General features: G+C 48.2%; 1 protein-coding gene across 1 annotated transcript in view; it reads right to left on the bottom strand.

The window, feature by feature from the left end:
• The window catches only part of robo1 (roundabout, axon guidance receptor, homolog 1 (Drosophila)), a 122,363-nt gene that overhangs the window by 28,884 nt on the left and 67,529 nt on the right, over positions 1–25,950 (bottom strand). The window contains exons 3-8 of the mRNA XM_062386367.1: positions 11,613–11,770; positions 6,865–6,985; positions 5,718–5,856; positions 5,404–5,531; positions 1,148–1,156; positions 56–180 (exon numbers count right to left, since the gene is read on the bottom strand). Of these exons, the coding sequence (XP_062242351.1) occupies positions 56–180; positions 1,148–1,156; positions 5,404–5,531; positions 5,718–5,856; positions 6,865–6,985; positions 11,613–11,770 (680 nt within the window). The remainder of the gene's footprint in view (positions 1–55; positions 181–1,147; positions 1,157–5,403; positions 5,532–5,717; positions 5,857–6,864; positions 6,986–11,612; positions 11,771–25,950) is intronic.

Genomic DNA, 25,950 nt, shown 5'->3' with positions numbered 1-25,950 from the left:
AGTGGATAAAGAGCATCCTGGAACGAAAACATTGATCATGGTTTATTTTGCTTACCTGACTGCCTTCCCGCTGCCAGAAAATGGCCGGCTGCGGGTTTCCAGTGGCCTCGCACTGGAAAGTGACGGTTCTGCCAACCCCAACCACCTGGTTCCTTGGTCTCACCACAAAGGCCGGGGGCACTACAGGACAGCCATGACAATGGTTAGCCATTGAATAGACAAACATGCCATAGTGTGTTATTATGGTTGTCATAATATTACAGTTACAAGTGTTCTGGCTTATTTGAACAGAAGACAAAGGAGTTTCGACAGAAGCGCTGGAGCTCGTGGCCAATTCAAATCAGTTCTTAGAGGAACTTTGCATGGAGCGTGCACAGCAGATTAAACAGTGCACTGATCAATTTCAAAATGCAGGCATATTATAGATGTAATGAAGAGGGAAAAAAAACAAAGGGTTACTCCAATGCCCCTGTATTTGCATTGGCAAGAGCACCATTCAAATTTACATGGAAATTGGGAATAGATTTGAGCCATCTGTCCACGCTGACACGCCCCAACAGCACAGGCCTGGGCCAGGATGCAGTATCCATCTTAATGACAAATTCCATTTCAGACTAAGTGTGGTGTCACAGTCCAATGTCACCCCATGCACCCCGGACTGTAAACACCAGGCCTCGGTGTAATAGGCCATCTCTGTGAGGAGACCCTCTGATTGTAGAGCTCCAGAGGCTGGACAGTTTACATGTTCATTTCCAAAGGGCCACGGATATTTCCTCAATTGTATTAAAACGCCCAACATTTCAATCCCTTTCTAAAAAGGGCTGTGTCGTACATTAATAAAAGCAATCTGAAAGCTGTCATCTGACATACAGACATAATTTGTCCATGAATAAGATGGGGTGTGTTTGGCAATGCATAAAAGGGGGAAATAATAGAATGAAATGATGCTGCTTTACCTTGGAGGCCCCCGCTGAGCACATTTTTTTTTTACCCATTAATGTCCTTTTGTCACTGTTTCCCATGACAACAGAAACATGAGTGCTGATTGGAGGGTGGAGAGGTGATGGGAGGAGGATGGAGGGGGGCTGTGACAGCTTCCTGTCTCTGTCAGGGCGGTGAATAGGTGACGGGTGACATTTCAACTTACCAGACACGACTAAAAAGGGAACAAAAAAGACAACAACAAAAAAAAATGTAAGGATGAATAACGAAACAACAAACAGCATGGCAGTGAAGAGAGATAAGGAAAAAATAACAATGTGATGTCCATGGGTACATATCATTATTATTCAGTGAATAAAAGACATGTCATATTTCATCCTGGACTGGTACCCCAGGGAACCCGTGCTGCACACAGCACAGAATAATTACCATAAATGACCAGGAACCCATTAAAAATGCACACACACAAGAAAATAAACAAGGGGAACATCTGATTCAACATTCCTTCCATAGACTTAGGAAATGCTCTAGGACAGGAACAAAAAGAAGCTGGATCAAATAAAACAAAATGACAAAAATACACACAGGCAGCAGAATGAAACGCACACAACAGATGTTTAATGTCCACAGTGTCGGGCTTTGTTTACTTTCCACCCGTCTCTCTCCAGGTGTTGTGTGAAGGTGAACATCCCGGTGCGCTTGGTGAAGTTTAGAGGCCCCAGAGGAGCGGCTCCATCACGGCCCCTCAAACAACAGCCTCGCAAATGTATACACAGTCCATAAAAACACAAGGTGAATGTTAACTGTCACTCTCCGGCCGTAAATCCCCCCCCCCCCCCAGGCCAATCGCTCACCTTATCTAATCCGTCTGCTCCAGCAGCTCCCTCGGAAACATAAACGCCGTCAGTCAGAGTAATGATCGGCCCCTCCCTCCTCCCCCCGCCCATCACTGGCCTTTAAAATGCAGATAAGACTCAGATCAAACACTCCTGGAAGAAGACGCTCAGCGCTGTCCATGTGCGAGAGGCTCCGTGAACACACACACACACACACACACACGTACACACCATCGTGAGAACATACCACCTACAAACACCCACACACATCCATTCATGTGTGTCTAAGCCTTTAATTAGGTAACCCTACCTCTCCCCACGCTGCTGTGATCACCGTTGCGGACCTGAAGGGGAGAGGTGAGCCTTAAATCTGACCAGGCTACTTTGTCGTGGACCCTCTGCTGGCTCGCAGCGCATGAAGGGAGTCTCTATCAATACGCTGATCAGAGGAGTGGAGGGAAACACACGGAGCACTGTGGCCTCCAGCCCAATAGGAGGCAGGCTACGTACCGAGGACCACAGCAAAGACCTTAATGGGTTGATTTGAGTGGTTCAGTCCGCCTGAAATCCACACTGGTGCTCGCAGAGGATTTGGTGGTGATTAATAGCTGCTCCCAGTGGAAGGACTGGAGGACGCTTTAAATATCCGGCACCGCTCAGAAATGTTGTCATCCACTGAAATGTGTCTGCTGCAACTTTGTGCGACAGCGAGAAACACACAATGTCGGTGAATTTCATGGTCAAGACGAATGAAATGGAGATAACCTAATGTACAGTGACACAAAGCCTCCGTTCTGGCACCCAACCAGCTTTAGGTGTTCATCATCCAGTAACACCACGCAGACTGCTGACGAGGAAGTTCCTCTGATTCACTGGATTTTGGCACCAGTTCCAAAACCCTCTTCCAGAGCCTTTACATGGCTTATTAGCAGCGCCACTCTGGGGACCACCATTTCCATTCAAAGACCTTTCTACACATAAATCACCGCTAACGGCAAAATTAACCATCTGAAAAAAAAACACCACACGTTCATTTTTTCTGAATCCCGTCCAATACGGTCTGTATTTACATTCCTTTGGTGGAAGTTCACTGGTGAGGTTTAATTAAGAAAACACTGTGTAAACATTATCTAACCAGACCAGACCCAGATAAAAAACGCTTCTGTCTGATTCTTAAATCTTTTAAAAATACACACACACTCAATAATGGCACAAGCGAAGAAGAACCAAGAGCCGAACAACCCATCTCACAGCTGTACTCTCGCGTTGCTTAGATTAATGATTTTTATTTTTTTTTACAAAACCATAAATGCGTCAATTGCCAATTATGTTTTTCTGCGATCGATAAATCACATATTTTACTCGACATGTTTACAAGGCAGCGGGGGTGTAGCAGACTGACAAACACATGAGTAAGACAGTGATTCACCGATTAAGTGAGGAACGACAGCAGAGCGCATTGAAAGAAAAACAGCCCCCGGGCGCCGCTCCCACAATGTCGACATTATTCACCGACAATCTCACGGCAGAAGTTGTGAACCCCCCCCCCCCATCCGAACAGAGCTGGATTATTCTCATAAACTGTCCGGCTCTCTAAAGGGATTTGCTTTGAAGGACAATATCTTCAATACTCTGTCTCTTACTTTCTATCAGTAACACACAGTCTATACTGCTGTGATGAACACATTGTGTAATGGCTTTGCAGGGATTTACTTCAACACTAAAGCATTTTTCTAGTTGGTTTTATCGTTATTTTACACATCAGAGCGGATTTAGCAGAAATATTCTTGAGTTATTTACATTAATTCCACTCGGGCCCATTTGACTCATTCTGTGGTCGAGGATCTCTCCGCCGGCAGCTCGCCACTGAAATGATTTTACTCAGCTGCTCAGTTATTCTTATGCCGGAGCTCAGCGATCTCGCCATTCTTTGACTCTTGATGTAGAGCGACAGCGCTGGCCACAGAGCCCACAGTCTAAACTCCCGCCCCCCCCCCCACATTACCGTTGTCTTCACTACTACAGCGACATCTTACTACCTATACATGGTTTTTGGCTAGTTTGGCCTGTTTAGACCTGCAATTACCCGTCTTTTCTTTCCCCTCCTGCGCCCGCATCTGTCATTAGAAGCATGTCCTTTCTGGGCGTGGGACTGTGGCCTGCTTGCCTCTAATTAGCCGGACTATTCAGTGGCCACAGCTTCCCTGGCCTCCTCGCGTCCTGGTCTGGATGCAACTCAGGGAGCTGAAGAGTAGCTGGAAATGGTTCTAGGAACTTCGAGAGCTCGGAGGGTCGGGTCAGATTCAACTGTGACTGTTGTACGACTATCCTTTTAACCTGATTTTACACTCTGAGAAAGCATCCGGATTTGTCCTTTAAAGCTATGGAAGAGCTTCTTCTTTGTGCTTTGACTTCAGTTTTCACGCATGTCTGACTCGTGTAACACGGGGGGGTTGAAAGGCACAATGTACGAAAAGAGGGTCAGTGCCTCGGCCCTGCATGTGGACCACAGGGAATTAGCCTGAGGTGAAGACATTTCATTTCCACTGAGGACAAAGGAGGCTTAAACATTGCAAATATGATTCTAAGCCAGCAGAACAGCCTATTGAACCAGGGCATCAATGCTGTTCCCCTTCATTAACTAAGCTTTCGTCAGGGACAGGAGAAGAGTGGAAAAAGGCAATAAGAGGAGCAGATATATTGACGCGTGTATTGGCAGGTGAGCCCAATCTCGCTCCACCAATCTGAGGAGCGATTTCCTGGAGAGAAAATCAAGAAATAATTGCCATGTGTAGTCGTGTGAAGATGAAGTATCTGTGTTTTGCAGGTTGGGGGTCGGCAGTGTAATAGAATTGCCTTGTCTCTTTATATCTCCGCTGGGCTGACTTCTGGGAGTGACATTAATATGACTGACCTCACCACATAAAGGCCCCCCATCCCCCACCCCCCTCCGTCCTCTTCAGCGCAATCTCCCCCAGACCCGTTCTGCATCAGCAGTGAGTCGCCACCAACACCGACATATTCACTGTCCTACCATCCAATCCCAGTGTCCCATGCCACCAGTCTCCGCCTCCTTCCCTCCTCTAGCCCGACTCCCAACATTCCCATTAGCTTGGCGTTAAATAGCCCCTGTGTTCGTCGGGCTCTCTGGAGAGTTTGAGGGGTGATCCCAGCCCCCAGTTCCTCTGAATGGGCTCTTTCTGAATGTTCACACTCTGTGACCGGCTGCTTTATATTCCAACTGTGTTAATAAGACGTCCAATGGAGAGAGGACCACAGAAGACACAAAGATATTCTATAGTACTGTATGTCTTCAAGACGTGACAAAGGACAGGCCTCCAGAGAAATGCCACTTGTATTGGCCAAATGGAATCAATTTCTGTTGAGCTCCCATGTGTACTGCTCTATACCGGTATAGATTTTTGCGTTTCTTTTTTTATTAGAAATCAATCAACTAATTGAGAGAGAATAGTTGAAAGTGAGGCCTGTGTACCACTAAAGCTGAGGGCTATTACTGTGGTGCGGTGCAGCCGGGCCCAAATTGCATTGAATTTAGAATGGCTGTTCACAGAGCTGTAAATCACATAGTTTGCTAAAGGAGCGGTGCTAAAGTCCGGTGTCTTACCGTGGACGGTGAGCGTGGCCGAGGCTTCTGCCTTGCCCACCAGGTTCTCGGCCACGCAGGTGTAGGAGCCCACATCAGCCGAGGTCAGACGACGGATCTTCAGGGTGTGGTCCTCGCGAATCTCATATCTGGATCGAAACAGGGCTTCATGTGGTCAGGATGTAATTGAACATGCACAGACTCATTCAGTTCAACATGTGTGAACAGGCAGCACAGACAAAAGGGAGCAGCGGATTCACACAAACACAGCGAGCGGGTGAGGGAGGACTGCATTGTGCCAATGAGAGGTGACCGGCAGAAGAGTCATACAGTACCTTGCTTTGGGCAGGTCACCATCGTCCTTCCTCCAGCGCACGGTGGGAACTGGGTCACCACGGGCCTCACACCTGAACTCCACGCTCTGGTCCACTAACACCACCTGGCTGCCGGGGCGACGGACAAAGCTGGGACGCTCTGTGAAGACGAACCAAGCACACACATTGAAGATCATGAAGCGGAGAACGGCAGCACTTAAATAATGTTTTGATTAGGTTTAACTCATTATATCTGAGGTTTTGGGCAATTCAGACTTTTCAGAATGAGCCAAGTTTGAATTTAAATTTCAAAACCGTTGGTAGAGATGAAGCTTTGAGAGAAACTTTGTATAAATAATTAAATTTGAGGTGTCTTGAGATATATCATAAGAGGTAAATAGTTAAAACACAGGTGAATGAAAGGAAGACAGGACAATGAACAAGACCTGACTCAAAGTCAAACTCCTCTTGTCATCGTGTTAACCACAGAAACCTGAGGCAGGACTAACTATAGTCACCGAATCCCAAAGGTGCAGGGTCATGACAAAACCACCATTGTTTGTTTTTTTTACAATTTCCAAGGCTTTAAAAAAATGTGTTTCAGTTGCTCTGATCAAATTCCCTCAGTCTCGCGCCCAAAACCTAACCAGGGTGGTTGATGATTAACCAGAGTTTCTGTGTTGCGTATGGGCAAACACAAAAGCAACCAGCTGGCTCAGTTTCAGCCCTGAAAGGATTATTTCAGTGTAATTATTTATCTTTTACGAAACTGCCTGTGTTGTTGTTCCCTCTCACAGATTATAAGAGGTCTCTGAGGAGGAGAAGGGGGGGGAGGGAGTAGTGGAGGTGGTGGAGGAAGTGAGAAAATGCCGGCTGTAAAATCAGGAGTCTGGACAAGCTCTGTGCTCGGGACACGGGAGAGTATCAGGGTCGGAGGTCACTCCTGGTGAAATAGGGTGCAGCTGGTGAGAGGAGGGAAGCTACCGGGGCCAGCGTGGGACTCGTGGTGAGGTGTGAGACGGGAGGTCGTCTCACACTCTGTCTGATAAAGGTCAGCGACACCATTTAGTTCTCCGGGAGATGAACAATCAACGCTTAAACATCTGGATTCTGGGTTTTTTCACCTTGATTGCATGTGGACAGCAGGCAAAGTACACGTCAGACTTACCGAGCACTGTAAGTTCAGCTATCTCACTTTCACGTTCTCCGACCATGTTTGTGCCGACACACACGTACTTCCCAGCGTCGCTCTTCCGGGCGTTCGTGATCATCAGCTTCCCGCTGCGTATCTGAGGGAACAGAGGAGGAGGTGAGAGGGTAAGCACTGAGAGGAGCAGCAGCTTTATCCGAGTCGGAGAAACACACGAGGGCCTGCGGTTGACACAACATTAGCAAACATTGCCAAACATTTCCTGATTGCTGTGAAGAATGCCTGTGAGCGCTCATTACAACACAAAGACAAATGCACTCACAAACACATAATGGCTCAGCGCTAGAGGTTTACTCTATTTTTTTTTTTTGTTCGGAGCTTACAGAGACCACTGGACTACTTGATCTATATCTCTCTCTGTGCTGTTCCCACTCAACTTCCACTTGAGGCCTAAATCACTATCAGTCGGCCTGCTCCTCCTCAGGGTAAGCCGAGCCAAAGAACACTTCCCCAGTCCAACACAACCACAGGTCCCTGAGGGAACACCTGGGGCTCTGCAGGACCACAAGCACTTTGCTGGAGGCCTCTAACAACTTCAACGCTCAAGTCTATTACCGAGCCGGGGCGGGGGAATGTTTGAAAGAATAGGTTTCTTGTTTTTTTTTTCTTTCTTTCCGTGTGTGCATACAGTTACAAATGAGAGCAAGTGAACATACATTCAAGCACAAGCACTTACACACACGCACACAGCAGTGAATGTGTGTGTTTGTCCAGGTGAATGTCATGTCTGTTATTTCCCAGGGCTTTGATTACAGGCCAGAGGAGGTGCTTTGTTCTCAGGCAGTCAGAAAGGCAGCCCAGGGCCCGGCGCAGGCCCCTCAGCCCGTCTCTCAGCTGACAACCACGCCAGTCATAGCCGACACACACAATAGCCTGGTTAAGGTTTTAAATGCACACATCAGCCTGCGAGACGTGGACCACCACCTGCAAGTATGTAACCGATACCCTCATTAGAGAACCACTGACAGAGAACTTGACACACAATATTGCAAAAAAAAGTGACTAACATAGTTAAGCCCTCCTACGCGTGTGTTCACTGGTGAGCTGTGTCTCTGCAAATCCACATCACTGCACCGTGCAAGTCAAGGTTTCACCAGAAACAAACTTCAGCTGGTGTGCAAATGGATTTGAGTTTTCACAAAGCAGCCGGGGGAAGCGTGAGAGTCTTGAAGGACATTTTTGCAACTGGGAAATGTTCTTCTGGTTCAGAGGCATTCCTGAGCCCTTCGCCCCTGTTTAATATTCAGGGTGAAAAAAGCAGGCGGCAGAGGGGACGTGAAGAGGCTGAGGAAGGCTGGTTTATTTAGGGTACCCTGTGGTGCACGAGGGGTTTGAAGTATCATTATGTTACTGTTTGTTTGAGGAAAGGCTTAACGGCTAAAACACTGTGACACTCACAAAGGCCCAAGGTCAGGGCAGACCATGCAGCAGGGGAAGAGGGGGGGGGGGGGGGCATAATGTTGGTTCCACTGGGCTTCGACATGAGGATCCACTTAAAGGCCCGACCACTCTCTCCCTAGTCCTACCTCTGTGTGTCCTAGGCAGTTTCCCTATTCTCCACAGGCATATTTAGAGTGCCGGAGCAGCAGGGGCTGGAGTTAATGAATGCAGCAGCGGTCCTCTCTTTCTCCGCATGCATATCCTCTCCACACAGCACACACGCCGCTGAGAGCCCCCGACAATCTGACCATTATCCCTGCATTACGGGGAGATGGCTCTATCCCGCTGCCTTTTGTCTCATGTCATTTGGCAATGCTGATAATGCAAAAGCCCCCATTCAGCATGCACTCTGCTGGTATTCACACAGCGCTTCATTTTCCAGCCTGATAATTAGCCACAACTACATTTTCACAAAAGGGGACAATGTGCAGCATTCGGGCCATTTCGTGATGCCAGCCGACAGACTCTTGCTCTAAAGACAGACAATGGTCCGGGCTTAAATACTGGCATTTTCTGTTTATTTATTGTTGCCCTAATTGTTCCTGAAAGACCTGTTTGGCCAAGATGAGATGAATGTGGCCAGCTGCTGCTCCCAGCACCGCACCATTAAAGGGCAAAGCCCAGTTTACACTTCAGCGTACATCAACATAGATCAACGTTCAGAGCATTTAAACATGTTCGCTGGTGAGCTTGAGTCATTTTGTCGTTACGGCACCAGATCACCCGCTGTGATCGGTTTTCAATGGGTATGAGTCTCTGATTGAATGGTTTTGAATTGGTGCCATTAAATGTCGAAACAACAATTACTTTGATTTTGGAGGAGATGAAGTGGACGACCATTGAAGTGTTTTTCGGGCCATTGAGAAACATGTTGGGAGCAAAACAGCCCAATCACTTACTGCAGCCTGACTGTATTTCGATTTCTATGGAGGTCACATCAGGCTATCGTGTGAGCTACGCCGTAGAAGTTACTCAAAAGAATAAAATGGCCTCAAAGCTTTCACCTGACTTTCATATGGCTCAGCGTGAAACTTTCCACAGCTGCTCCACATGACACCACGTCTGCATGCGAGATGGCACACGGCATGTCATCGATGCTTATACACGGCCGACTGAAATAGATAGAAAAAACAGAAGAGCTTCCTCTGAAGTGTCTCCTCTCTCTGAAGTTCACTCCCTCGTCTTTGTGCTGGAGCCACCAAAGCCGAGCCCAGCCGACTCCGGGGAAAAGTGCAGTGCTAGGAGAAAACCCCCGGCTGCTGGTGGTTCGAGACCCCGCTCTGATCGCCGCTGATCACCAAGGAGACTGCACGTTCGAGCGTGTTGCACGGTGGAAGGAGTCGACTGAACCGAGCACAACAATGCGGCCTGGCCGAGGAGGGCCCTTTGAGGATCTCAGCTGTTCAACACATAAAGATTCCGCCCTCTCTGCCTTCCCTCTCGTCAATCACATATTCCCTCCGATCCAGATTTACTGTAATGTAAACACATTCTTCACATTGGCCCCTTGATTGTCCCGCATCCAACACAACTTGATCCGTGGGCGTGGGCGCGGACTCCCATCTGTCAACCCACAACTGATTACACACACACGTGACGTATAGCGCTACTTTCAAAAGTGGTCATTCGGGAACACTTACGAGTGTGGGGGGGGGTTTTTGTGTGCCTGACAGGAAGTTTACGGTGAGCAACACCAGCTGTTTAATGTACCAGCCGCTGTTTTCACTTCCACAGAAGGCCCAACGCTGCTGCAGGCTACGAGGACACAACGCTGAGTCGCTCAGGCTGCAGTGTTCACAGCGCGTACTCAAAGGATTTCACCCATCGATGCACAAGATCACATAATACAGCAGCGAGATAAGTCCCTGCACTTCCACCATGCAGGGGGGGGGGGGGGGGGAATGATGTTACTGTGCAAATAAACAAATCAGATCAGTGCGTGTGTGTGTGAGTTCAGTGGAGCTAAAATATAATTATGGAAGAGGCCATGTGTGCAAGAGTCATACTGGGACGCTTTGTCCTCAGTGAACCTCACCTACGCTAACCACCAAACTCAAGGAGCAGATATGATTTACTTCCTTTAAAACTAGGTTATGTGCTGCTTTATTTCAGTTATGCCGCTCGGTGGCCAGACACGGACTCTCCATCTTCTCTCAATCAGAAGGAGGGAGGGCACTCGCACGGCTAAGGAGTTAAAGTCGCCCAACCTCAACTGGCCCTCAGTGGGAAAAACAATGGTTAGTCATGTACAGTCCTCTGCTGAAGACTCACTCACCAGCAACATCCCCAGTAATGAAAATGAAAAGTAGTCCAGGCTGGATTTTCCTAAGCTCGAATGCTACAGGCAAAGAGAGACAACCATCTTTTTTTTGGTGCCTTGTATTCATTAACCGGGGAAGACGTGATTTTCCATGACTGTACGGTTAAGTTAGCCACCGTCAGCACTTGGGGGCCAAACTATGTGACTGCTCAACAACCGTGCCATGTGGGAACTTTGAAACCCCAACAGTCGGATTTGAAAATGGGATCCAGACCCACACCGCTAAGTTCTTCCCTCTCAGTACCTGCCTGTGCTAGCCGAGTGCTGAGTCAGAGCCTTCACTTCCCTAAAGCCCACATCCAATCAGTATAATCAAACACAACTACCAGCCTCTTCCTGCTGAAGGGAAAATGGCTTCGGACACAAAGTCGTGTTTGGTTGAAGCTGTTTGAGCTTGAGGTATTTAAGACAGATTTAAAGTAAGCAAGCCAGTGGAGTTGATTGATGCAGCAGTACTGGCTCAGTGTTGTTTTAATTAAGGTGGTTAAAGTGGTGGTTTCACTGTAAATCCAATGTGGAGAGTTGTTTGGACTCTGTAGGTGCTGCTGCAGCTGAGTGCAGCTTTCTCCTCTTGGATTCCAGTCAGCTCATTTCTCCCTCCTCAACTATGCTTCTCCTGGTTGATTCAATCAGCAAAACATCCCAAATCAATGCCCTGCTGCTGACTAATGAAGCACGACCCATTCTATACCATCGTCATTAGAGGCTCTAGCCACCGAAATGGGCTGCCTTTGGGTTCGGTAATTGCGGCACGTGAATAATTAGTCAAACAAATCAATCTTTCAACAAACACTGAGGTGTTGGTAATGACTGGACTTGCATCACTGGGCCGTCATCATCATCTTAATATACGACTCAGTCTCCAGGCGATGATTTAGGCAGCGTGTCAGCAATAACAATGTTTACATCAATGTAAGTTTTCAGAAATAAACGTCAGTTAGCTTACAGTGATCCTCTCGTCTCGGTCGTCGATGTTCACGGCATCTTTCTTCCAGGATATGGTGGGTTCCGGATGTCCACGTGGGGGCATGCACTCCAGGACCGCTGGTTCTCCGGCCGCCACGATCACATCTGCAGGGTTTTGTCTAAAGTCGTCTCGTAGAACTGCAAGAAAACAGAAAGGGGGCAAAAGTCCTTCGTCAGTGAAATGAACAGCAAGTCGAAGAAGCCGATGATTGCGATGTTCAAAACAAACAATTAACGCCCTTGGTACATTCATAAAGGACGTCTTTTAATAGCCTGCTCCACCATAACGTGACTGTGAATAAAGCTTTACAACAGTAATGATGAACACATTTGCACCCGTCATCATCTCCACAAGCAGAGACCTCGTTCTTTGTTGAACGAACCAAAGAGACCGACATGCAATCAGGCTCGAGCACTTCAGTACACGCTGATCACAACCTCTCCATCACCGCTTCCTCATCTCTCCCTGACACTCTGCATTCACTTCCCCCGCCCTCGTGCACCCGTGGTGCCTAGACACAGATGAAAATCTACATTAGATCCAATCCACCATCGCTGCCTTGCTGAGAACTTGCTAAGGATATGACTCTTATTTGCATTGATTTTCCCAGGAGAGGGTGGTGTAAAAAAAGATGACACAGACATGGATTTCCATTATTTGGACATTAGGGCTTCATAGCGCCTCATTCTCATTGGCACAAATTTGATACTAATAGATGGGAAGATTTGAGGAGATTAAATGAGCAAATCGGATTTTCATTTGGGGCCGAGTGTAAAATTGCAAAAACCCCGCCTCACCTCAAATCATTACTCTTCGGCTGCCTGCCTTATCAGAATATCACATCAATATCATTACTAACTGGTGGTTGCTACAAGCAGATCAATGCACCTCTACTTTCCGAGGGGCAGAGGACCAGCGGTGCTCTGGCCTCCATATATCTGGTGTTCAAGATAAACTGGAGCTTTATTGAGAAAGTAATGAAAAAGCAACAAGCTCACTTCTGCAGACAGCATGCCAGTAATCATTTTCCCAGCTTCAGTGCATACACTTGTAAAAAAAAGAAAAAGAAACAGCGCTTGTAAATTTCAGGGCTGTAATTCAGGCCACACACAAAGTATGTGAGGTCAGCGCCGTGTGTGCACGTGCATTATCTTTACATGCATGTGTATATACAGTATGCTGGTGGGTTATTTTGTCTGTGTTTGGGGATAAAACGGAGCTTTTGCCGTCTGTTGTCTCACGCTCTTAGATTTTTCTCTAAAGTCACCTTAGCTACAGATCAAAGTCTAACTCGCCCCTGGACCCCTCACCTACTGACAGCCAACAAATTCCTGACTAAACCCCTTAAGCCACTTTCTGTTAGATACTTCTCCTTGCCTCGTCTTCCACCGAGTGGGAATCCAATGCAACTGTAGGGACACGACTGTAGAAAACGAAGGGCAGTATAATGTGGATTCATCAGGATGAAGGAGGCATCTGCAGATGTATGCACACTGTGCTGCACAGAGATGAATAACAACTGTGTGTGTGTGTGTGTGTCTGTGTGTGTGACCCCCTTAACTCTCTACACTCGCTCCGATCCAACCCAAACTCAGTTGTGCAGCTGTGTGGCAATGAGCTCATTCGCTGCACTCAAAAGCAGATACAGTCTTTCAGGAATGGAAATGTAAACAGTAAACATCCGATCCATTAGAGCACCAGCTCCATCTGAAGAAACACCATCTCTGTTTGTTCCAGCGAGGTCAACCTGTTCTGAGGAGCGTTACTGTAAAAGTCTTTAGGAATCAAGGTGAGTCAAACACTGCTGGTGCCGTATATGCAGCCTTCACTCAGATATATGCAAACGTGCATGTTTCTGTTCAAACATCTCTCATTCTTGTTTTTCTCTACTCAATAAAAGTGTTGCGTGAGCGATAACGATTGAGCAATATCCTGTTGATCGAGACCAAAGTGTTCTTAAGAACTCAACAGTGCAGAGTCTGTCGGAGAACTTGTGTTTCCCCTGCATGGCGAACGCAGAGCCTGTAATAAACGGTTGGATGAGCGAGCCCAGGGACTTTAACTGTAGCATTAAGTGCACCTCATCTGCTCTCAGTTGGTCTCCACCTCCCCTGCTGGCCTCGCCGTAACTCTTTCAACTACCATGCAGATGCATCTGTCCCTGTGGAGAATGAAAGAGGGATGTGTGGAGGAAAAAACAGGCGGGGGGGGGGGGGGGGGGGGCGGGGGGGTAAAGGGATGCTGTGCTGACTAGCTGGAGGCCAGAGGGAGAGCTGGCATCATTCAGTGTTTACACCAACAGCGCAGTGACCTCCACCTCCTCCTCCGCAGCACTCACTCCCCCACCTCGCTGCCCTCTCTCCTCCTCCAAACCAACACCTCTTTGTTATAAACACAGCTGAGTGTAGCGCGGCAGAACAGCCCCGAACATCTGTGTATCTGGAAACAAAATCCTTTGGGATGGAGGCAGCGTGAGTAAGGGGGGGGGGGGGCAGTGGCAGCCAGACAGTCTGTCAGACAGACAGATGGACCCAGATCTGGACGGGGTACAAAGCCCCGACTCTTCCGCCAGAAGCCCTGTCAGATCCGGAGCTGTGGTGGAATTGGTTGCCTCTGGCCCCCCTGGTTTAAATAAGGTATCCAGCGACTCTCCTTCCTGTATTTATCCTGCACACGGCCCACCCCCCCACTCTCCTGACTCCCTCACTGTTCCCGCTCTGGGACCCAGAAATGGGTGAAAATAATAAAATGGGGAGAGAGAGGCTCTCACGCTGTGCACTGTCCTGAAAGTGTGCATGTGTGTGTGTTTGTGTGTGTGTGTGTGTGTGTATCTGGTGTGGTCCGTGTCTGTGTTGGGGATAATGAGCCTACTCTACCATTCTGTCTCTCTAGTGAGCCTGCAGCTGTCCCCCAGCAGATAATATTTCCCTCACTATTAACAGAGGCCAAGCTCAATGTGTGTGTGTGTGTGTGTGTGTGTGTGTATCCGTGTGTTTGTGTGTACAGATTTTTTCAGTTTGTGGCTTAATATGTGAAAATGGGCCGAAGTCACAGGTCCCAGCATGAAGACGCCTCTTTGTCTGTCCTGGATTTGCTCACATATGCTGATGATGGGACGAACAGAGTGAATATCCGGAGCTGGACACTGTGTCGGGATAAAAGATATCTATTGCGTTGTGTTTCCTTCCGCTTTGTTCACTAAAAAAACGAAACCCATTGTGTCTCATCTGGCTGCAACACAAACAGCTGACTCTGCGTAAAACAACTGCATCTATCAAAGCAGAGGTTCGGTATGCAGAGGCAAACATCTGTTGGGTCCTGCCAAGCCAAGTCTAACCACACTGTGCTCTACTGTATGATAAATCGCTCCCTGGCTCCACAGTAGCAAAAGTGGAGCTGCGCTGAGGCTAACGCAATTAGCCGCCATCATTTCTTACACCCAAACCCTCGTTTAAAGGTCAGCGGAGATGGCTGCTCTCAGCTCTGACGACTCCCGGGTTCATCCCCCCCACAAACTATCCCTCGTCCACCCACCCCCCCTTACACACATGCACACACTCACGCCGTCTTCGCCTCAGGAAATTGAAAACAGATGTGTAAATGTCAAATTAAAATGAGATTCCCCGCGCTGCCCCTCCAACATTAATGAAAATGAAGACTTAATGCCACACACAAGTCTGGGTGGGAAGATCAGATGAGCTTTGTTCTGAGGAAATTAAACCAAGTACAACAAGCTTCCCGGCAAATCTGTGGAAGGATACAAAAACAGACCCACTAGGGATTTAAGATGTATCAGAAGGCACCCGGAGTCAATCCTGCAGAGACACTGAGCAGAGCATGGGTCTCGCCTTTGGCTCTTTTTTTCTTATTTTCCCTTATAACACAATGGACAGGGAAGGGAAGGCGAATGAATGATAACGGCAGAAAAAGGAACCAATGAAAGGAAGAACTTTAGAAGCCAAAAAAAAGAGAGAGAGAGCGCCACATATAAAGAAAATAGAACAAATTAGCTCTATTTGCTTCACAAGCGGCCGCGGTGCCGGGCTACCGGGGGTCAAACATCATCGCATATTACCTGAGGATACGAGGGAGGGATGAATGGACTGTAAAATGAATACAGAGAAAAATATCAAATGGCTAAGCAGCCCCAGATGTTCTTGGTTAATACGCGACCGCTTCCAGGCCCAGCTGCAGCAGAATAGCTCTTTTCTTATTTCCTCAACACTACCAAGCAGCAGCAGGGAAAAGTTCATGTCTGGAAAACAGCAAAATGCAATATATTTTACCGCACGAGAAATAAAACCATAATGGGGGAGGTTTCCGTTATATTTCACAGGTGAGGAAAACTGTCACATTCGTATTCAAATCAGACGATTCTGGTCACCTGGCAGGTTTACAGGGATTAAAATAGTTTTTTACAACGGATGAGCTCCCCTCGGGCGCAGCTGTACTCACTGTACAACACAATTCCTCAGCTCCTTCATGAGACTTGTTTATGCCACAAGCCAAAAAAGGAAAATCTGCCTTGTTCCCAGTTAGCTGTGCTAGGCCCTGTTCCGTATCGACGCTCCTCACCTCGCCCCCGGCTTCGTCTTGTGGGACGAACACCTCTCGTCCTCTCCCTCTACGAGCCTCCCACTTTGTCTCGAGATTTCTCGCCCCCCTCTCAGCATTTGACCCCCTTATCTTTCCTCTCTCTCTGCACACACACACACACACACACACACACACACACTGAGCAGCTCGCATCAAAGACGCGCTCATAGCGATGGTGTGCTAACCCATGCCACTCTATTGCAAAGGCTGCTGGATAATTTGCCAGCGGCGTGTGTGTAGTGTGTGTGTGTGTGTCGTTGCACTGCACAACTCTGTAGTTTGCTGGTGGGTGTGAAGATACAACAACACTCCTGCTGTCCTCTGGAGAACCCCCCCCCCCCACCACCACCACCACCACCACCACCACCACCTCCTCTCACTCCTCCTTCTCTCTCCCTTGTTGCTCCCCTGACCCCACCACCGGGGAGATGGGATTGGACATGGCAGACTCTCCTCTCTTTCTCAATCTGGCTCTCGTTCCTCAGCTCTGAGCTCATGCCCTCTCGTGCACCCTGCAGACACTCTATCCTCTCCTGCACACGGGCTGGGATTGGTGATTATAGATTCACCTACATTACACATTTAGTGATAAAACAGACGAATTTGGAAAGTTGTTCATGAAGCCATAACACATTCTCCCAGGCCATCTCCTAAATGTTTCATTCGTTTGGGTTTTAATTAATAGATTTCCCATTTATTTTCAAATGCTGCTTTGATCGATCACTCTAGGATACAATAGCAGCTCTCAAGACTAAGCGTGACATCCAACATGAGGTCACATCTGCCGAGTCACATTGGTTCAAAAATGCTTGACAGCCTAAGTGCCTGGTTGACCGCAAGACACCTCGTGGACACCCGTAAATATGTCAGCAGCAGCAGACGCACTGTTTCCCCCGGCTGGCCTTTAGGGTTTTGCACCTGCACACTCTGGATGCCGTGAGGTCATCCTTCACGCTTCAGATGTCCCGTCATTGAGCGGAGACAGGATGTCGAGATTAACAACTGTAAATATCGAGAGCCTTAATAATAAACCATGCGAGTCTATTAGTAAACAAACAAAAAAGACGCGGGCGTGCCCAGCGCGAGTCTGTCAACGGGAGCTTTCAAGTGAAAAACTGGAGTAAATGGAGGGAGACTGTGTTTGAAAAAAAATCTTCTGAAGACGCTGGAGATCTGAGGGAGTGTGCGACCCGGTGTTTTGATCAGCTTCCAGAGAATGAGCGGCACATGTGCTACTAGCTGAGGAGATATACAGAAACAAATGTAAACCACGCCATGTAGGGAAATGACTCAGCCTGGCCCAGCTGCTGTATGTGTGTAGAGTAAAGCAGGGGTGACATGAAGGGTTGGTGGGGGGGGCGGGTCCCTACCTGGCACCGGCAGCCGGGGGGGCAGATGGCTTGACGGACCTTCACCTGGCACAGCAGAGGACGTGTCTGCACTCGCTGCGGCCCGGTGAGGTCACAGACGGGAGGATTCAATCTCAGCGCTTCATTCTCTTTGTAACACAACTCGACAAACACACGCAGGCCTCAAGTGCGTTGGCATCCAAGTGCAATTAATTTGTGTACATAAAGAAACACAAGCGTACACACACATACACACACAGAGACATTTACCACATAAAGGAAAGCCTGCTGCACAGCCGCACAGACAGAGAGGCCATTGAGTGCCTGTGTTTGTTTAAACGGTCATAAGTCTTCTCGTCAGGCCCGGCCGAGGGAGCGATGGCGTGTGGTGAACACGGCCAAAGGCACAGAGGGCATCGGGGAGGCAGGTTTATGTGAGTGACTGAGTGAGTGACTGAGTGATTTGGCAGCTCCCAGTTCAATAAACAGAGCCCGTTTGATTGGAGTGCTGGGTGAGCCGGGGTTTGACTTAAAGAAATCAGCGTTTCCAGTGTTGCAGGAATGTCGGAGGAACAAAAATAACTCGAGCAAAGTGTTGAGAAAATGTTCAAAAAAGAATTGAATCTAATAAAAATCCTCACAGGAACGACCATCCCCGCAAAGGAAACCGTGCAATGAACACATGTATGGGATTATCACATCGAACGCAGTGATTGAGAGGAATCAACGAGCCATCGGGGGGTCGTCAGCCCTGACAGATCAGAGCCTACACTCTGTCTTCATGTGAAAGTGATTTCATGGCTGTTTTGATTCTCAAGGACATCTCGTCACCTGCTGTGGCAGCACTACATCAACTATTGTACTCACTAAATGCCTTCAGACGTACATCGTTTTCTCCTTCGGGCTGGATGAGCTGAGTAAAATGTTAAATTCAAAACGGCCCAGAGCCGATGCCAGTGGAATTCACTCTGGTGCCAGTCTCACGCTGTGTTTCAGGAGTTTCATGTTGCAGTAAAATAATACAAAACGGGAGAAGCAGGTAAATCAACATATTTTACAAGTTAAAAAATTGCCTCCATTCGCAGAAACTTAACCGCAGAAGATAAACGATGTGGCTGCATCAACACCCGAGCTCTCAACATTGAACTGCCGCACTTATATTGCCATATTATGTCGTCTCTGCTTTTCAGGTCCAGAGGTAGAAGCTGAGTGAGTAAAGCCGGTCCTCAGCGCCGTAAGCTCTGTCTATAGGTGGAGCTCTACCACCTGCTCCCTGGGGACGAGGAGGAACTGAGAACCTGGCTCTTCACCACACACTGTACAGCCTGGAGCCTGGACACAAAAGAGCAGATGTAACACTATCACGCACACAAACATGTACACCTGTACAGTGTGTTCCCTCATTCTCCGGCTCTTTCAGCCTTTCACATACGACACAGACAGAGGCCACGGGGACCTGTTCATGGGCTATACACACTCTACACAGAGGGATCATTTTAATTTATAAGTTATTAGAAGACAAACCTACAGTATTCTTATTTGTTTTTAAGGATTTATTGTATGGGTTGTTGTAGGTTATTCTAAACACAGCCCAGAGGAGGCGTATCCCTTTATAAGGGACCTTGGTGCAGACATTTCCATTGGAGCTAAATTCGGCTGAATAAACGCTGCCTATGAAAAGTGCTGACAGTGTGTAAAGCTCTGTGGATTATCCCCTGTAATGAGGGCATTGATTCTGGAAGGAGACGTTGAATCTTTAAATGTCATTCTTCCACGAGCTCCTCTCCGAGCACCGAAAAAACACTTTCCTGAAGTAGAGGCAGAAAATAAGTCAGTCATTAAAAAATAGAACTAGCTATCAGGCGTGACTAAATACTACTTAAGATACTCGAAAACTATTTTTTGTGTTAGATTTAGGAGGACTGACCCTTTGTGAACTCTTTCCTCTGTATTTACATCTGAATTTCTCACTCTTTTCACGCTGCGGCTGCATTGAGCCTCACTCATCGGTGTGAGGCGCCGCACTGTAATTGGATTTTACACGAAACCGGTGAGAATATGCAGATTGTGGATTTGTTGGCTTGAATGCTCATTACAGTAAATCTCTTTACCTTGAGAATCGCAGGCGTGAAGACGCCGAGAGACGTGGAATATCTGTAAACCCTGCTACGTGCACACAGCTCAATTCACTTTGTGTCGGCTCTGTTTGCTGACAATATCTCACTGTGAGCTGCCCTCCCATCTGTGTGGCCCCAGCAGCTCGCCCTCTCCCAGCATCTGCAGAGATGAGGGCCTTATTAAAACAATCTTCCCAATTAACATTCCTGGTCCCTGGAGCCCCACTGGCCCTCCCCCCCTGCTCCTCTAGACCTGACCCCTCCTCGGCTCTACGACGACAAAGAAGCTGTGTAGAACCCAGACCAGCCACGGGACTTTTGAATATAGAGCGAGAGGATGGTGGGGAGGGGGGGGGGGGGTGTGAGGCAACTTGTTTTTCCTCTTGAGGAACCAGAGTCTGTGTGGTTTGTCTGTTTTAACATGTGTCTTTGCTTTGTGTCTTCATATTTGTACCGTTTGAGTGAGAAGAAAAGAAAATTATAGGGGAAGGAGGACAGAGCACCTTAAAAGCACCTTTAATACACAGAGGTAGATTTAAGGTGCTGTAAAGGATTATTAAAGAAAAATGAAAAAACTTATACAAATAGAGGTCTGTGTAAAATAAAGAAAAGAATAATAGAATGAAACAGATTTTAAAAATTGCACTGGATGAGGCCTTCCTAAGAGCACCAGGCGGTAGGTTCCTCTCCTGTGCTGCACAGTGACTGAAAGCTGATTCACCATGTTTAGATTTTATTTAGGGCACCACGAGCAGCCCACTCCCCGGTGATCTCAGGGGTGCTGGGGGGGGGTTACATTGGACTAACATGTCTGTTATGTATTTGGGAGCAGCTCTAGGAAAGAATAAATACACGTGTGCAGCAGTCAGGCGGCACATTCATCACAATCGCTCCTGATTTGACGTGACAGGCATCGACACGGGCTCATTTGAACGAGGTGGACGACTCGTGATTTTGGGGGTGTGGGGGTGTGTGGGGGGGGGGGACACTGTAAGAGGAGCCCGTCCGCTCTCTAACTCACACCATCGGAGAAATTACGTACATAAACACGGCACACTTTCCTGCAGAGTGCCTTTTGACCTGCGGCTTACCCTCCTCTGAACGTCATGGAGCCCACACATCTGCTGCAGATCTGCTCCCTTCTCTATTAGCCCCAGACCCCCCCCCCGACCAGATAACAGGATGGCCACCAATCTTCCCCTCATCTTCCAAAAACAGAGAGATATGGTCGACAAACAGCAGGGACTGACGGAGTGTTATTCTGCAAGAGGTGCTGTGTGCAGACTGAGCCAGGGCGGGGGTGTGGGGGGGGGGGGGGATGAGATCCTGGTGTTGGAGCTGGAGATGAGACAGCTGATGTTGACCCAGGGTCTGACTTCGCCTCATGTCAGAGATAATGGAAATCCTAAACATTATACAGCTCCCGCTCGTTCCTTTGCTCAGCTGGACTCTCCAGTGGTCAATGCACAGACTCCATCACCCTCAGTGCAGGATCCTGGTGTGTTTGTGCGGGCAGGTGCGTTTTAAGACCCCCCCCACTGACTCCGCTGCCAGTCTGTTTGGGCTACGCCTTATTAATACATGCTTAATGAGCTCCACTGCACATGCGGCGCGCGGATGCCTCTGTAGCACATGTCAAACAACGTAATTCAAAGCAGAGGAAGCTGGAAGTCTCTCTTTTATCTCCAATTGGCGTAATGGAAATCTCAGCCTAATACACTTAGTTTCCAATGAAACTCTAATGTGATAGATGTTGGGGAAACGGTAGTGAGCGAGCGAGCGATTGTTGTGGAGAGCCGTGTGGTCATAAACTTGGATTACATCAGCGGCTGTTGCGGAGGGGACTGCAGAGGCGTAACACGATAGCGGCCGCCTGGGGGGGGGGAGGAACAGGCAGGCACAGAGGGAGGGTGGTGGGGGGGGAAGGAAAGAACACAAGGGGCTCCAATGTAATGTTGCAGCAGATCCCTCAGCCTTTCGTCATGGCCACTTTCATTTCCACCGCGCCGGTCTCTCCTGCGATCGCTTTACCAGGCCATGGCGGGGGAAACGGGGAGACGAGGAAGGAAGGAGGAAGAGGGACAGAAAGAGGGGAAGAGGTTGTGCGGGTGAAGTCAAAGTGTGGAGGTGTGTGTGTGTGTGTGGCGGGGGAGGGGGGGGGGGTCAAACACAGATACAGTGCGCAGGGACATTAGAGAGGGCGAGACAAAGCGAACGAGGGATCCAAACATGTGCTGCATCTCCAGAGGGGCACATCTTTCTCTGATCAGGTTCTGTCCCCATTTCAATGGTTTCCACATGGACCCTAAACTGTCCCAGATGGACCCGGACAAGATGAAACGATGACCATATCCCTATCGCAGAGGGGATCTGTTACGGTGGGAAGTGATAGGGAGAGGAGCGGGGCGAGGGAGGGAGGGAGCGCCGTCAGTGGGAACGGGCCAAGAAAGAAATGGAGAGTTGTAATTTCATCTTTAGCACTTGTCTACAATGGGAATGTGCACGTGATCACTGCCAAACAGTGAAGTGCTGTAGCTCCTCACTGCGCTTGTCAGGTTGTCCCACATGCAATATCGAGTGTGGCTGATGCCAAGGAGAACGTACTGCAAGTGTGCCAGGAATTACCCTGATCCCTGTGAAATTGACACTGTGTAAGGTTTCAGGACCGACGCTGAGCCCCAGGATTTTCCATCTTTACATTTTCATTAGCGCACAGACAAAGAAAGAAGTTTTTCCTCCCTTTGTTTTTATGGGACACTCTGCTACTGTTAACATGGCTGAAGCATCCTGGTGAGCTGATTTATGATCCCCTCTCCCCGGGGTACCCAGCCAGGCCCAGCGGCAGCGAGGGAAATTTAAGGCTCCTGCACCAACTCTGCTCACAGAGGACTCGAAAAAATATCTGCTAGATTTATAGAAGTGGGAGAGAAATCCTTTCCTCCCTCTGAGGAGCTGCTCGCCTTTTTCTCTCGACTCCCTAAAGTGAAGCTCGGCAGCCGGAGACCGATGAGTAGAGCGGAGAGTGGAGGTGCATTTCATCTAAACATATTTTATGTGTGTGAGTCAGGTTTCTTAACTGTGTTTCTGCTTCAGCGTTTTAAACAGTTTCCACATTCAGAGTCTGTCTTCTCCATTTCTTTATCCTTCCATTGAGCTCATCTTTCAGAAACTGCTGAAGAGACTTCTCCCGTTACGTTACGTTTTAATAATCCCCAAGTCAGCACATTTCAGTCTGAATGAGAAACAACTCACTCCGTACAATCGTGCCTGTTAAAATCATTTTCAAATTAGCATTGTAATAAGTTGCCGTGAATTAGCAGATAATAAATGTCAATTAAGATATTGATTGCCAAGGGGGGAGGGGGGGGGGGGGTGGGACACACATGATAAGACGTTTTTTAAATACAGGAGGAGCTCGATTGAAAAATTACCGAGAGATGATGGACAACTGCCGCCTTTACTGGGTGACATTAAAAAGGGAATATTAAATACTGGTCTCATATCTTCTCAATCCCATCCCCAGCAGGCTGCAGTGAGGCTGCTGACGGGTCTTCAAAACGTCTGAAAAATTAATATGTGAACACCTAATCACATTGAAGGAGCTTCCTCTGGCAGTTAACCCTCATGGGAGGAAGAGCGGCCTCGGTAAGGACGGTATAAAACCTATCAAATGTTCAATATAATGGACTTATTAGAGATCAGCCGATGGCATGTTTCATTCGACTTTTAATAATATCTCCCCCTGGTTCTACTTTCTATTTTACTTTCTCCTTTTCATTTCTCTGTTGCCCAGTCTGTTCTTCTCAAATGTGTGAAAATGTGTAAGTAGGTATGTTATTTTTTTCATTCGGATTAAAGTGACTTATTTAAAAAAAAAAATATATATATATCTGAAACCCTGACCCTCCAGTCTTATCTCTCCCCCTCTCTCCCTCTCCTCCCCCTCCTCTGCATTGCTTTGCTGAGCAGGTGTCTACTGGGACAACCAGCGGAAGCAGCAACCTCCAGTTCACCTCTTCATAAGAAAAAAAACCCTACTCAACATGGATGCCATTCCCAACATCCAAAGGCATGTGGTCAGCCCAAAGCCCCTGTGCATCACACAGATTACTCACACAGGAAAAGAGGAGCCCATCTGGAGCAGGAGCAGGGGCAAGGAGCAGAGGAAGGGGAAGGGGGAGAGGAAATTTAAGAAATGGAGGAGAAAGACTGCGCTGTATGATGTGGAGGATAACGAAATGCATGTCAGGAAGACAGAGGAGTATTTGGGGTGGGGGGAGGGGGCAGATGTTTGAGGAGTCTTGCCAAAGGGGGATGCAGGGACGCATGAAAGATCTACAGCACCAAGCGGGATGTGCGGTTCAAATCCGGCCTCAGAAGAGAGACGCACGAAAAGGTGAATAAGGGATTGTGTGGAGGACAGTTTAAATCTAGGAAGTCTGGATTATTTAAAAAAGTTAAATGTATTTCAAGATCTTCTAAATGATGATAGATATAGTGTAACGTTGCAGAGGACTTGCTGCTGGATGCTCGGCCGTGTGAGCAGTGTGCGTGAAGCTGCAGGTTTGAGGTCAGCAGCGGTGTGTGCACACGGCACAGTGTTAGGAGCTGCTGGGCTGTGTGGTCAGTGGAACGTCTCATTAGCACCTGCGGACCCCGACCTGTTCACTGCACTCACAGGGCCGCAGAGCTGGGACGTAAAGCAAGCAAGCGTCAAAGCAAACATGAAACACTCTCCTGTGCCCGCAAACAAACTGTCCCCTGCCATAAAGAGAGAGAGACAGAGAGAGAGAGAGAGACAGAGAGAGAGAGAGAGAGAGAGAGAGAGAGAGAGAGAGACAGAGAGACACAGAGAGAGAGAGAGAGAGAGAGAGAGAGAGACAGAGAGACACAGAGAGAGAGAGAGAGAGAGAGAGAGAGAGAGAGAGAGAGAGACAGAGAGAGACAGAGAGAGAGAGAAAGAGATCAACAACCACCATCCTCTCTCTCGGTATCTCTTCAACAAACTAAACAACCTCAGCACAGAGAGGTCAGGACTCGGCGAGCAGATAAACCCTCCCTCCCCGCTCTCTCCAGCTGTCCTCAGATAAGACATGCCCGACGTGCCTCACAGGAGGAGACGATTCCACCACCGAACGATGCCCCTGCCTGCGCTCAGGGCAAATCGTCAAGTAGATCCATGTTTAGCTTCCGTGAGGCTCACGTATGCCAACAAAGCCACGATGAAAGAATGTGCAGCTCAAAAAGTTACATTGTGCTCAACAAAGGGGAAAGAGCTAACCAGGGCCAGGATGCGATGGGACTTGTTGGCCTCTGGAGCAGCAGATGAGGGCGCTCGGCTTGTTGTGGAGAAGGGGAAAATAAAACAGAGCTGCTCGAGTCATGCGGGTCAGACCTGCCAGGGAGCACAGGCCATATGGGTGACATCAATAAAATGTGCCTCCACTATTTCAGTTGTTTTATTCGTCGTCCTCTCTGCTAGAGTCGTAGGGACTGGACATATCCCAGCATGCAACATACACAATGTCCCACACGTCGTTGTTTACGTTACATCGACCGAAGCAGCAACAGAGTAATGTGTCATGCTCGGCTGCATGCATGCCAAGGCAAGTGGGATGCTGGTGAGGATGGTGTCATTCCTCTGGCACCTCATTGCACATCACATAGTTGTGAAAGATGGTAAAGCTGTGTTAGGGGTAGGGTGATAGTTTGCTCTGTCTCTCAGTCAAATCACAGGATGGATATTTAGGCTTCTACCTCAAAATACCAATACTTTCCTTTACATGAAATAGAAACTCAGAACTTCGCTATGACCATGGACCCAAAGTTCAGAGTATCTGCAAGTTGTGATCCAGATAAAAAATAATCACACACATAAAGACACTCGACAGACTTTTATAGTCTGTATTCAAACTGATTCACATCGTATTGGAATATGGGATCAAACTGGCACAGCCGGGGCACATTATACTGGAAGGAAAAAAATCTGCACATTTTCTAACTCCACTAAAAACAAGACATTACATTCCCCGGAACCAACTGGATCTGCCTGCAACGTTTAGCACTGATTGCAAACACTCCCCCCTCTGAGGGCACATGCCTTCTATTGTCTGAGGCCCCACCATGTTGTCTGAAGCTGCGAGAGATAGCATCTGAGCAGAGGCCTCTCTGTGGTGCGCTGTGGTTTCCAGGGACCTTCAGAGCCTGTGGGAGGCAGCACACCTGCGCGGCAGACAATGGCAAAACGCTCCTATA

The sequence above is a fragment of the Platichthys flesus genome, chromosome 4, assembly GCF_949316205.1.
Source record: "Platichthys flesus chromosome 4, fPlaFle2.1, whole genome shotgun sequence".
NCBI classification, from domain to species: Eukaryota; Metazoa; Chordata; class Actinopteri; order Pleuronectiformes; family Pleuronectidae; genus Platichthys; species Platichthys flesus.
Note: the sequence above shows the minus strand (reverse complement) of the source record. Positions and strands in the feature narration are given on the sequence as shown.